General features: G+C 41.8%; 1 protein-coding gene across 1 annotated transcript; it reads right to left on the bottom strand.

Annotated features, from left to right (window-relative positions):
* Positions 1-226: 226 nt before the first annotated feature.
* On the bottom strand, positions 227-1,315 carry LOC138898144 (uncharacterized). Its single transcript, XM_070184184.1, has one exon. It carries the CDS (start codon positions 1,313-1,315, stop codon positions 227-229), a length of 1,089 nt encoding a protein of 362 aa, XP_070040285.1.
* Between the last annotated feature and the right edge of the window lie 13,639 nt (positions 1,316-14,954).

The following is a 14,954-nucleotide window of genomic DNA, read 5'->3' as shown; positions in this document are numbered from 1 at the left end:
CCAAATCAGTACAGAAATAAATATCACAATCCGGTGGCATGCTTGGAAGATCAGAAAGAAACACATCGGAGAACTCTCTGACTACAACCACTGAATCAATTATCGGAGTCTCTGCAGTAGTGTCCTTAACATAAGACAAATAAGCCAGACAACCCTTCTCAACTATGTGTCTAGCCTTCAAAAAGGAAATAACCCGACTAGATGCACCGGCAGATGAACCCTTCCACTACAATCTAGGCAATTCCGGCATCGCCAAAGTAACAGTCTTAGCATGGCAATCTAGGATGGCATGATATGGGGATAGCCAATCCATGCCCAGGATGATCTCAAAGTCGATTATATCAAACAGTTGAAGATCCACTCTAGTCTCATGACCATAAAAAGTAACAATGCATGACCGGTAGATCTGGTCCACAACAATAGAATCGCCCACAGGAGTGGACACATAAGAAAGAGTACCTAAGGATTCACGAGAAACACCCAGAAAATGAGCAAACAAAGATGAAACATAGGAATAAGTAGACCCTGGGTCAAATAAAACTGAGGCCTCTCTACTGCAGACAGAAATAGTACCTATGATCACGGCACCTGAGGCCACTACATCTGCTCTGGCCGGGAAATCATAGAACCTGGCTGGAGCGCCACCTAGATGTCCCCTACCTGGCTGGCCTCCACCTCTAGGATGTCCCCTACCCACCTGCCCTCCGCCTCGGGGCGGCCAGATGACTGACGGAGCAATTAGTGCGGTAATCATAGGCTGCTGACCCTGCTGCACTGGTATACCCCGAAACCTGGGGCAGAACCTTCGCACATGACTGATATCCCCGCACTCAAAACAACCTCTTGGTTCGATGGACTGCTGACCTGAAGTCTGGCCCTGATAACCTGAATACCCTTTGAAGGAGCCCTGAATAGCTGGTAGGCGGTAAGAACTCTCTGGCATAACACTGAAATAAGGTCGCACTGGAGCACCCCGAGGAGGTGGCGGTGCTGTATAAGGGGGCCTGCTGGACTGACCCCTCATGAACTGACCTCTGCCCCCACCCGAGGCACCACTAAACTCTCCCGAATATAGAAACCGCTTGTCCCTCGCTGCCTGCTCACGGCTCCGCTGACGGACACCCTCAATCCTCCGAACTATCTCTACAACTAGCCCATAAGAAGTCCCCATCTCCACCTCTTGTACCATGGTGGACTGAATACCAGAGTATAATCCGGCGACAAACCTTCGTACTCTCTCTGCATCGGTTGGTACTATCATAAGTGCATGGCGAGACAACTCAGAGATCCTCGCCTCATAGTCAGTCACTGACATCAGACCCTGCTAGAGCTGCTCGAACTGGATCCGCAACTCTTCCCTTTGAGAGGGTGGTATATATTTGTCCAAGAAGAGGCGTGTGAATTGATCCCAAGTCGTAGGAGGTGAACCTGCTGGTCTACCGAGAAGATGTGACTGCCACCACCTACGAGCCCTGCCCTCCAGCTGAAAAGTGGTGAAGTCTACCCCATGGGACTCTAGTATCCTTATGTTGTGCAGTCTATCTCTGCACCAGTCAATAAAATCCTGGGGGTCCTCATGTCGCACACTTCCGAAAGTAGGAGGATGAAGCCTAGTGCATCTGTCTAGTAGCATATGAAGATCACCTGCCATAGCTGGTATGGGCTCCGGTGTAGCTGTTGCAACTGGCTGAGCTCTGCCCACGGGTAGTGCACCCCGGCTCTGGTATATAGCAGCTGCCTGCCCATGAGCATGTGCGGTAGGGGTCTGTGCTCCCCCTCCTGCCTGAGATGTGGCTGGGTCTGCCAGAAATAAACCGGCTTGAGTCATAATATCCATGAACCGCAGCATACGACCCATGACCTCCTGGAATCCTCGTGCAGATGTGAAATCCACCGGAGCTGGCTCTGTTGTGGGCACCTCGCCTTACTCCTCGATGATAGGATCCTCTACTGCATCCACTGGTGGCAGAACTGGAACAACTCTGGGACGTCCTCGTCCCCTGCCACGGGTTGGAGCCATCCCTCGGCCTCTAACAACATAGGGAGCAGCTCTTCCCTGGTCTGGATCCTCCGTAGAGCGCATTCTCACCATCTGTGAAGTAAGGTTAAGATACTTAGTATTACATCAACTGCACAATAGAAGATGAAGAAAGGTAGTTTCCTAACACCCTATAGCCTCTCAAAGATAAGTACCGACGTTTTCATACCGATCCGCAATACTCTATTAGGCCCTGCTCATAACTTGTTAGACCTACGTGAACCTAGTGCTCTGATACCATGTTGTCACGACCCAATTTCACCTACAGGTCGTGATGGCGCCCAACATCACCGTTAGGCAAGCCAATTAGTGGATTAAACATCTATTTCCTCTTTTAATAAATTTCTGAGTAATAAAGCTTTCCTTAATTGCAAGATTTAAGAAAAACAGAGAGTCCAAATAAAACCAACATAATAATTTCCCAACAACAGTCTACTAAAGTGCGTGCCAAGATCTGGTGTCACAAGTGTATGAGCATCTAATAGATTATACAAAATCTAAAATATTGTCTGAATATAAAATAGACAGAATACAAACACAAAGAGAGACACTAGGTGTTACGGAACAGCTCAAGAAAAGCAGCTCACCACTAGGCTTCAGGATAATGGGGATGCGCACCGGTGGGACCGCCTGAGGCACCTATCTCAGATCCTGTACAAAAAGTGCAGCAAGTGTAGCATGTGTACATAAACAACGTGTACCCAGTAAGTATCAAGTCTAATCTCGAAGAAGTAGTGATGAGAGGTCGACTTCAACACTCACTAGGAATAAATAATGTAAAGACAAAGATATTTAAATAAATATGGTTTATGTGAATAGCAATAATTTCCTTAACAAGCAGATAAAAATAATTCTTTCATAATTTGACAAATTTCCAATAATCATTTATCTTCACAAGACGAAATAAAATAAATATCAAAGCACCGAATAATTTTTATTATTAAGCACGATTTCTGCCGAGGTTGTACGACCCGATCCAGAATAATGTGTACACTACCGAGGGTCGAGCGGTATGGACCATAGATGCCTCTATCTACTGCCGAGGCGTTCGGCCCGCTCCACAAGAAGAGGAGAATGTTTTATAAGCATTTGACTTGGATATAATAGAGGTTTTTATACAACAATAATACTAATTGCATAAGCGAACTTCCACAATTATCCCAACAATTACTAATATGATTTAGACATTTTTAAATTATCAAGTATGATGCAAGAATTCCAAAGAACTCATGAATTGGGTCCTAAACACTACCCGAACAATAGCATAATAGTAGCTATGCACAGACTCTCGTCACCACGTACGTACATAGCCCCCACAATTAGAGACAATTATTTATTTGAAACACCTATGGGTAAATTCCCTCTTAAAATGTTAGACAAGAGACTTACCTCGTCTCAAAGTTCACTTCCCGATTCAATTAGGTGCCGAAAATTCTGAAACTAGCCAAATGTTATATAATTTAATCAATAAATACTCAAAATTTTAAAATTTATCTATTAGAGAAATTACCCAACCCAAATTGGTAAAATTTCTAAAATTCACCCTGGGACCACGTGCCCGGATTCCGAAAAATTTCGAAGGAAATCGTCAGCCGTAACCTCAAGAATTCAAATATACAATTTTCATCCCATTCCATAACCATTTTTGTGGTTAAAATCTCATTTTTATCAAAACCTAGGTTTTTCATCTAAACCCTTGATTTCCACCCATAATCTATGTAATTAACTCACAATAGGTAGAAACTTACCTCCAAGTTTCTAGGTGAACACCCCTCTCAAGAAGCTCCAAAATCGCCCATGAATAGAGAAAATAGGCTCAAAAATGACTGATCTCCGTTTTAAGGCATTTTGTTTGGCACAGTAAAATCCTTCTTCGCGAACGTTGTAAGTGCCTCGCGTTCTTCTACGCGATCGCGAGAAGGCCATCGTGAATACGTAGGCCTGGGATTCCCAAGCTTCGCGAACATGACCCCCTTCCCACGAACACAAAGGGTAACTTCCCAGCTCCCTAAATCATTCATCGCGAATGTGAGAGTCCTTCCGCGTTCGCGAAGAAGAAAACCAGAACTAGAAAATCTGGTTTTTCCAACATTGCTCCGGGCGGTCCGAAACTCACCCGCGCCACTCGGGACCCCGTTCAAATATACCAACAAGTCTGTAAACATTATACGGACCTGATCGAACTCTCGTAACACGTAAATCAACAACGAAACCAAGAATTGCACCCCAAAACCGAATTGAATCAAAATGTGAAGTTCAAGTTTCCAAATTTCTCCAAATGTGCCGAATCATACTTAGACTACTCGGAATGACACTAAATTTTACGTGCAAGTCTTATATCACCATACAAAAATATTCCTAGGCTCGGAATCTCAAACGGACTTCGATTACTCCAAAACATACTCCAAACTAATATTAAATAGCTTTAAAACCTTCAAATAGTTAACTTTCACTATTAAGCGCTGAAACGCTCCCGAGTTGTCCAAAACCTGACCCGAGCATACTCCCAAGTGCAAAATCATCATACGAACCTATTGGAACTGTCAAATCCCGATTTCGAGGTCGTTTACTCAAAATGTTGACCAAAGTCAAACTTGGCTTTATAAATCCAAACTAATGATCCAAGTGTTCTAATTTCAACCCGAACCCTTCCAAATCCCGAACTAACCATCCCCGCAAGTCATAAAATAGTAAAAGTAAATTTGGGGAGTCTTATTTAGGGGAATGGGATTCTATAAGGAAAAATGACCGATTGGGTCGTTACATTTTACTAACTGGGATACTCACAGTTTCACACGAACCTTTAATGGGAAAGAAATTACTTTCGAATTTATAACTCAGCCAGGCCAAAGATTTTAAAATGAGAGCATTTCTAATAATATTACTGAAAAAATCAAACAAATTTATTTCTTAAAAAATGAAATTTGTAGTCTTACTATTGCAAAAGATTAGAAAAACCCAAAGCTTAGAGAAAAAATTGATCTTTTGAAAAATCAGTTTTCATTACAAATATGCGGTGACCATCCAAAACATTTTGGAATAGGAATGTAATGACCCGACCGTTTTGAGTGTACAACCCTTTTTCTCCATTTACTGCTTATCATGTGTTCAATTATAATTTTGTGACTCGTCGGAGAGGTTTCAGAGTGAATTAGAACACTTAGTTCCAAGATTTAAAGCTTAAGTTGAAATAGTTGACCGGATGTTGACTATGTATAAACGACCCCAGAATACAGTTTTGATGATTCCAATAGCTCTTTATGGTGATTTTGGACTTAGCAGCGTGTCCGGAAAATTATTTGGAAGTCCGTAGTTAAATTAGGCTTGGTTGGCTAAAAATAGAAATGTAAGTTTAGAAGTTTGACCGGGGAGTTAACATTTTGATATGGGGGTCATAATCCTATTCTGGAAGTTGGAATACGTCCGTTATGTCATTTATGACTTGTGTGCAAAATTTATGGTCAATCAGACTTGATTTGATAGGTTCCGGTATTGAATGTAGAAGTTGAAATTTTTTTGTTTCATTAAGCTTGAATTGGGGTATGATTCATGGTTTTAGCATTGTTTGATGTGATTTAGAGGTTTGACTAAGTTCGTATGATGTTTTAGGACTTTTTGGTGTATTTGGTTGAGGTCCCGGGGGCCTCGGGTGAGTTTTGAATGGTTAATGGGTCAAATTTGGACTTAGAATAATTGAAACTTGCTGCTGCCTACTGATGCAATCGCACCTACGAAAATGGGCTCGCAGGTACGAGCTCGCATAAGTGAGGAGTGAAGCGCAGAAGCAAAATGAGGAGGTAAGTTGTTCATTGCAGAAGCGGGCACAATTGCGTACCTGCACAATCGCAGGTGCAGTCACTGAAAAATGCAAGAGCGATGCACTTCGCAAGTAAAGAGCATGTTGCACAAAAGCACGACCGCAGATACGGTCCTAGGCATCATAGAAGTGATCATTGATGGACAAGATGTTCTCGCAGAAACAATATTTATACCACAGAAGCGGTGGTAAAAAATGCGACAATGCGACCGCAAATGCAGAAACGCTGGGCAGAATGCCTTATATTCGAGGGTTCAACATTTTTTTTATCGATTTTCGGATTTTAGAGCTCGGTTTGGGCGATTTTGGAGAGGAATTTTTCCACACAACTTGGGGTAAGTGTTCTTGACTCCCTTGTGATTATATTTCATGAATTAATCTTCGTTTTCGGCATTAGATTATTGATTTTCAAGAGAAATTGAAGGATTTTTCTACAATATCATTAAAATGAATTTCCGAGATTTGAACATCGATACAGAGTCCGATTTGAGTGAAATTAGTATGGTTGAACTTGTACTTTAATGGGTTGTCGGACTTTATGAGTTTTGTCGGATTTTGAGACGTGGGTCCCGCTGTCAATTTTTTGAGAGGAGTTGGGAATTTTCATAAATTGTTAATTTGTAAGCATTGAAGTAAATTGTGATTTATTTGCATACTGTTTGAATAGATACGGGTCGTTTGGCCTGAATTGAGGAGATAGAAAGCGTTCGGAAGTTGATACACGCAGAATGGAATTCCTGGAGCATTGTTTAGCTTGCTGGGCATTGGATTCGGCTTGTTCGAGGTAAGTAACTCTTCTAATCTTGGAACTGAGGGTATGAACCCTGATTATACATGTTATGTGTTTGTTGTTGAGGTGACGCATGATCTCGGCCAAACCCACATCACAATTAAATAGTGAGGCGGTCGATGCAATAATAAACCCAACGAAGGTCGGGATCGAATCACAGGGAGTTAGAATATGGGATTAGGTGTATATCTAAGTTAATTGCAAGTTTTGGCTCCAATTACACTTCCACCAACTTTATTGGTGTTATACTTCTACATTACTCTATTGTTTGCAAGTATAAAACTAAGGGCAATATTTTTGGTTATGAGTTTTTCAAATGATTAAAAGGGACTAGGGTCGTGACTTCTACCTAGGTGGTTATCTAATGAGTTGTAAATTCCATGGAAAATTTTATTAGTTAGGGCCATGATATAGCAATCCCATCCGGGTACTCACTCTATACCTTTCGGTAGTTTGAGTGATTTTGCCCAATTTGGATTTCTAAAGACCAATTGGGTATTTGCACAATACAAGTTATATTAGCTCAAGTCGAGTATTACTATCTCTAGGTTTAACCCTTTAATTGGGGATATCAATTTCTTGAATTCACCCCAATTTCTTGTTAACCAAGTTTTCCTAGACTTAGTCTCTCTTTCTCAAGTAGAGGCTAAGTCAAATAGGCATGAATCAATGCTTGCAACCATTGATTCTAGGGTTCAATCATGAACAAGGCTAAATATCACTAACCCAATAAAACATAAGCCCTAAATTAAACACCCATCAAATACCCACACTAGGGTTGGGTCTCAACCCTAGCTAAAGATTTAGCTACTCATGCAAAGAATAGAAATCAAAGAAGAAATTAAGATAGAATGCATATTAATTGATTAGGGTAAGAAAATCTACTGTATAGATGTTAAACTAGTACAACAATCCTCAAAATAGCAATGAAAATGACTCAGGTAATCTTCTCCAACATCACTTCCCCTAAAAATGATAAAAAGTTCTATTTATACTAAGCTGAAAATATCTGACGAAAATGCCCCTGCGGAGGTTGTGCGGCTGCATAATTCTGGTGCGGTCCGCACATTGAGCTTCTGTGGCTGCACAATTATTGTGCGGTCCGCATTCTTGGAATTTTGGGCTTGGAACTTCGGGGCTTCTACTGCCCGCATAAAAACGAATGTGGTTGCGCTTCTGATTGTGCGGCCACATAAAAATGATGCGGTCCGCACTCCTTGATTTTGAACTTGAATCCAACTCTCTGATTCTTCCATCCTACAGATCGCATAATAGTGAGTGCGGACGCACTTGATATTCTGCGGCCGCACAATTTTGGTGCGGTCCGCACTCATTCAACTTGCCCAAATACCATTCTCTGAATCTCCTCTCTGTGGACCGCATAATAGTGAGTGCGGACGCACTTGATATTCGGCAGCCGCACAATTTTGGTGCGGTTCGCACTGCTGGCCTTTTTGCCCTGTTTTGGCTCATGTTCACTTTTGACTCCTTTATGAGTTAATTTTGACTTATTTGGCTCATATCCCAATATTCCTACAAGTAAGCATAATTTGTTAGTTTCCGGGAATGCCTTTAAGCATTTTTGAGCTAATTTGCAAGTAAAAGAGAGCAAATAATTGGTCAAAATCCCTACTTATCAACTCCCCCAAACTTAAGCTTTTGCTTGTCCTCAAGAAAATAAGGCATATTCCACCTCCACTAGAAAAAGAGATATTTCAGTTGGCTTAAGGTGCATCAATCACACATCAATTGGGACCAACAATTACCCACAACACATATGAATTATCAACAATGCAATAGTTTGACGTTTTGAGTACAATAGTTTTAATGTGACACTAGGGCATCAAGAGTTGACTCTTTTCATCAAGGAAGCTCGCTCTTTCACGTAGGTCATTGTGGACTCAAACTCCTCCTCCTCTACTCTCCATTTGCACAACTCACTTTAGAATGCAACACTCGATACAAGGATTGTGAAAAATTCGCTCATCTCTCTTAAAAGAATGCCACAAGTCCGGCCCTAAGTACCATAAGCTTGCCCCTCATGTAAATCACCACTAATGTAAGCTCAATCAACTTGAAATCATGTAGGGCTTTTGCGGGATGTAATGAAGGCTTTTGGACCAAGGTAGGACTTGTTGGAATAGAATGGTTTCATCTTTCCTTAAGCACTCCATTTTCTCTTTTCGGCTCATACTTTCTCGACTCTTTGAGTCATTTTCTTCTTCCTCGGGGGAACTAGAGAGACGTAACGTCACTCTTTCTTGATCATGACATTCATTTTTGTCCTTTTGTATTTACTTTAGCCTTTTATCCCTACTTTCTTTTGAATTCCCTTCAACTCTTCATTTTATTCACTTTCTTTTTGGCATTTTTTTTTCTTTGCCTTCCCTTTTCTTCATTTCTTTCTCTTCTTTGTACCTTTTATCACTTCAAACTCCTCATCTCTCCCCCATACTTATGTTTTAGCCCATTGTTTCTCAAGAATGCTAAGGAAAGATCGGGTGCCAAGAGAGGGTCACTACAAAATGGATAAAGACTTGTAACGTGGTTATTGAAAGAAAAAGGCTTCGGATCAAATGTGTTGACTAGGGTTATCACATTGATAGGCTATGGAAGATTTCAATTTCAAATTGGATCAAGGAGAGCCTACAATGATTTCTCAAACCAAGCTACACTTAGAATTTCGCCTAGAAAAATACTCGGGGAAAGTTCTAGACTATTGGCAGGGGAACTTGGACTTGCAATTAAATACCTCATCTCTCACACTGCCGGATTGCTAAAGAGAATGAAGTCAAGGGACCACAACAACCTTAGCTAAGATTGAGAATCACAAATGGCTCGACTGAACCAATCGATGATTGTTTGACTCAACCCAAGAGTCTAAAGGTCATAACTAGAGCTATTTATGCCAACAACTTTGTTTTTAACCATAAGGTCAAAGGTAAATGTGTTGGTACCAAGTGAATCATGCTCGAGATACTTTTATTCATTACTACTATATTTTGTCAAAACATAAAAGAAAACAGACTCAATCCCTTAAGAAGGTTGTCACGCTATCCATCGTTGGGAATAGCCACCCGGTTCACATAAAATCCACCTTTGGAAAGAACCGTGGCATTAAGAAAACCAAAGACTTATTGTTCACTCAAAACGTAAAAAGAAGCTAACAAATTAAAAAGAAGCTACTAAAGTAAATAAGAAGTTATACTACTAAGGAAAAGCAAATTAAAGAAGCTCTGAAGTAAATTATAGGAAGAGAGATAAATTAATATACAAACCGAAGTCAAATGAATATATACATAAGGGAAATGAATATCTACATCAAATGGGGAGAATATATACATACCAAAGGGAAAATAAGAATGAAAGAAAAATAGTATCAGAGTTATTACATGCCAAATGTCAAATGTCAGTTAATCAAAATAGACCACCCCCCAAATGAAAAATAAGCATCGTCCCCAATGCTTCACAAAAATAGGAACAGGGAAGGGGTAGAGAATCAAGAGAACTCCCTATGTGGTCTAAGTCTGCATAGGATCATCAACACCCTCTATCTCCTCTAACTGTATGTCATCATCTCCTGGCTGAGGGATAACTAGGTTGCTGAGCATCTATATCATCTCCTCAGCAGTGTGTGCAGTCGCAACCGGCTATTCAGACTGGCCGGCTGCTGCCTCTGGTGCTGGGACTGTCTGCTCCATAAGCAAGTTCAATGGAAGATCTCCGGCAAATGCAATCTTTGCAACCTCTTTGCTCAGCTTTTCTACCGACTTCTTTGATGCCTGGAATCTATGCATCTTCTTGACTTGTTTGCCCAAATCTTTAATGACCTTCTCATGCGTTGCCAGAGTATCAATAATGTTCTTCTGGTTCTCCAGAATCTTCTTCGATGTTTCCTCCACTGACGGAAGTACTTGTGGCTCTGCTGGGGCTGCTGGGGCTGAGGACTGTGCTACAACATCACTGGATATATCAGTCAGCTTTGTATTAGCTGCCTACATCCAGTTGTTGAGACTCGCCAATGTCTAGGAAACTCGCAACATAGTCTGAGGATATGTAGATGAAGCCGACACTGATAATGGCACTGATAGTCTACCAGAAGCAGGTGGTCCAGAAGATGAAGGTGGCATGGCTGCTGTCCTGGTAGAAGTACCGGCTGTGGTGGATGGCTCGGCAACTGAATCAGTAACCACTACTACTGGCTCCTCAAACTGGCTAGTGGAGGTAGTAGCTTAACCCTTGAATTTCGGGGTGTCAGCTCCCTGAAGTTGGTACCAAGAGAAAGGCTTCTCGGCCTTCACCTCGATATCATAATGCCTTGGCTCCACCCCTTGGTCCTTGAAGTACTATATGAGGAAGTTAGGGTATGGGTAGGACCATTCATCTTTTTGGACAACCAAAGTGATGTTTGTGGACATGATAGCACCCACATTAATTGGCTACCCAGCCATAATTGAGGCTACCAAGACTGCACGGGGAAGGAGAAGATTGTTCTCGTTGAGGCATGGTCATACAAATGCTTTCCACCCTTTTGCTTCAAAGTTTAGGGTGACTCGGACTATTGGAACTCCTGTTGTGCTCCACGGAGGTGTTGACCCTTGAATTGCCATAATATCATCTAGCCATGGACGAGTTGCATCACCCATAGCCAGCTTCTCCAGGTATTGGACTGCCATCATTTCCTCAAACCCCACATATGTGTTCAAGGTGCAGGCATCAAACTTGATTTTCAAATTTCGAACTTATGTCACCTTGGTATCATTTTTGATATGAGCTACATTAGTGTAGATTTCCTTGACCAAATACTCATTGGCATCCATAATGCGGTGGGTGAACCATCTCCAACATTTTGGCTCCCGGAATTATTGGAGGACATTGGGGTTGTACTTGTCTAGATCTTTCATCAAGAACTGCAACTCAAGAGTGAGTGACCACTGCGGCCACCATTGCCTAAATTTAGTAAAGCCAGCAGCACTGACGAATCTGTCCTCCTATATCTCTAGTCTCTTTGATCTCTCCAAACCTCCTACTATAGTATCCCCCCCCTCTTCCATCGTCTGGGACATCATCATCATCGTCCACATTGATTGGATCAGCTGGAGCATGTGAGGAAGAGGTCTCTAAGGCTTGACTACCCTCTTCCGAACCTAGAGGTAGGTTGGGTTTATCTCGACCTCGGCCTCTGTAGGGTTCTGCCCTCCCTTGAGATGCATCTCCTCTACAATACATAAGGATAAGAGTCAGTTAGATTTGTAAACCACAGGTGCATGCATAACAATTGCAGTAAAGCAGTCTTAGAAGGGGCAGTGCGGACCGCACAAAAGTGAGTGCGGCCGAATAACAAAATGTGCGGATCGCACAATTTTGAGTGCAGACGCACATGCCCAAGTTCAGACTACTAGGGTCTCTGATGTTTCATCAATGCAGACCGCACAAAAATGTGTACGGTCGCACAAGTCAACTACGGACTGCACAATTTTGATTGCGGCTGCAAAAATCATGCACACTGATACCCTAGTTCAGAGAACTGCGGACCGCACAAAAATGTGTGCGGCTGCAGAAGCTCATGGTGCGGACCACACAAAAATGAGTGTGGCCGCACAATTTGAATTCATACGGCACTGACTTAGGGTTCATGGAAATTTATTCACCAATTACTCAAGTTTTTAGCAATTAAACATCATCAGTCACTTACACAGACCCCAATTAACGTTTAAAAAGGGTACCCACATGATTCTAAGCAGAAACAACAAACCATTGACATATTTAGGCATGAAAATAACCCTAGGCAAAAGAATAAAATTAAGGAAAAATCTAAAGAATAAATTAGCATACCAGTAATGAAGATGTAGGTGAGATTCAACACTGATGAAATAAGGAGAGATTGAAAACAATGAGGATATGCACTGTGCTAGCTTAGCTTCAGGTTTCAAAAGAGCGTAAAGTGTACAAAGTTGAGGGAGGCCCTATTTATACTTTTACCCGTCGGGCCCACAATTTTACCTGGAGTGTGGCCGCATAATTTTGAGTGATTTCCGCACTCATTACCTACCCTTGTGAAGAATTGATGCGGACCGCACAAAAATGAGTACGACCGCAAAATTAGTGCGGACCGCACAAAAATGGGTGTGGCCGCTTATTGTTAAGGATTTTTGTCAGGCCAAACTTCAGAGACCATGTATTTTTCATCTCCCAGCTGTGCGACCGCACACAAAATTGTGCGGCCGCAGAGTGGCAGTGCGGTCCGCATAATTTTAATGCGGTCTGCACTTTTGTGACACTTAGCCAAACTTTTCATGCTCAATTCCTGCAATGCACACCCATTCCTACACACACTTCAAAACTAGTTAGTACAAAACAAAGCCTATCTAATGTAAAGAAGAAAAACAAGAAAAAGAAAAAGACACATGGGTTGCCTCCCAAGAAGCGCATGATTTAACATCGCGACACAACGCATGTTACCATCAATCACTTGAAATGGAGCAACGCCATAACGTGGCCATCATCAACCTTGCCAATATAATGTTTAACCCGGTGCCCGTTGACTCTAAACACCACATCATTCTTATTTTTCAAATCTAGAGCACCAAAGGGTGTCACATGTACAACTTCAAATGGGCCACTCCACTTAGATTTCAGCTTTCCCGGAAACATCCGCAACTGAGAGTTGAACAAAAGCACAAGATCACCTGCTTTGAATTCTTTGTTTCGGATATACTTGTCATGGAGGTACTTCATCTTGTCCTTATATAAGGACGAACTGGAGTATGCATGGAACCGATACTCATCAAGTTCATTCAATTGCTCCACCCTAAGATTTGCAGCTACATCCCACTCAAGGTTAAGCTTTTTCAACGCCCACATAGCCTTATGCTCAAGTTCCAACTGAAGGTGACAAGCTTTCCCGAACACTAACCGATACAGAGACATATCAATTGGTGCTTTGTAAGTTGTTCTATAAGCCCAAAGAGCATCCTTAAGTTTCTTCGACCAATCTGTCCGGTTGGCATTCACAGTCTTTGACAAAATACTCTTGATCTCCCGGTTGGAGACTTCAACCTGTCCACTTGCTTGAGGATGATAAGGGGTAGACACTTTGTGAGTGACACCATACTTGGAGAGTAAAGTATCAAAAGCCTTGTTGCAAAAGTGTGATCCCCCATCACTAATGATGGCCCTTGGAGTACCAAACCTTTTGAATATGTTGTTCTTAAAGAAAGATACCACACTCCGAGCTTCATTGTTGGGAAAAGCCACAGCTTCAACCCATTTGGACATGTAATCCACAACTACCAATATATAGGTGTTCCCACCTGAGCTCACAAACGGATCCATAAAATCAATGCCCAAACATCAAAAATATCATTCTCTAGGATTGTGGTGAGAGGCATCTCATTTTTCTTGGAGATCCCACTGGCCTTTTGGCATTCATCACAATGCTTAACGAGATCGCTAGCATCCTTGTAAAGGGTAGGCCAATAGAATCCACAACTTAGCACCTTTGTAGCAATTCTCGCTCCATCATGGTGACCACCATACGGTGAAGAGTGGAATGTTTCAAGAATACCCAATTGTTCTTCTTCTGGTACATGATCGAGGCCAAACCTACACCACTATAGAGTAGCAAGGATGGTTGGTGCAGTTTTACCCAACGAGGTCAGGATCGATTTCCACAGAGAGTTAATTTGTCTTGGAGTTGGGTATCTAACTAATCTAGATGTGCGTGTTGTTCCTAATTGCACTCCTAAACATTTTTTCGTTTGATTCTATTCTAATTTAATACTATTGTATGCTAAGTGTAAGCTAAGTACAATATTTTTGGTGAAAGTTTTCAAGTGTTAAAAGGCACTAGGGAAGTGACTTCCACCTAGGTGAGTATCTAATGGGTATCAAGAATCTAGGACAAGCTTGTTATGATTAGGTTCGTGATATAACCATCACACATAAGTGCTCATTCTATACCTCTCGATAGTTTGAGTGACTTTGCCTGATTTGGCTTTCTCAAGCCCAAATGGGTGTTCATACAATACAAGTGAAATTGGCTTAAGTCGGGTATTACTATCTCTAGGTTTAACCCTTTAATTGGGGCTATCAATATCTTGAGTTCACCCCAATTCCTTGCTAGCCTAATTTTCCTAGACTTAGTCCTTTCTCAAGAAGAGCCTAAGTCATAAAGGCAAGAATCAGTGTTTGCAACCTCTAATTCTACAATTTTAGCATGAATTAGGCTAAATATCACTAACCCATAAGCAATTAAGCCCTAAAGTTCAAGACCCATTAAATACCCACACTAGGGTTGGGTCACAACC

The sequence above is a fragment of the Nicotiana tomentosiformis genome, chromosome 8 (assembly GCF_000390325.3).
Source record: "Nicotiana tomentosiformis chromosome 8, ASM39032v3, whole genome shotgun sequence".
NCBI classification, from domain to species: Eukaryota; Viridiplantae; Streptophyta; class Magnoliopsida; order Solanales; family Solanaceae; genus Nicotiana; species Nicotiana tomentosiformis.
This window is presented reverse-complemented; position numbering and strand designations above follow the sequence as displayed.

Excerpts from the sequence above, each read along its gene's own strand:
- LOC138898144 (XM_070184184.1), bottom strand. The coding sequence starts at position 1,315 with ATGTCAGTGACTGACTATGAGGCGAGGATCTCTGAGTTGTCTCGCCAT.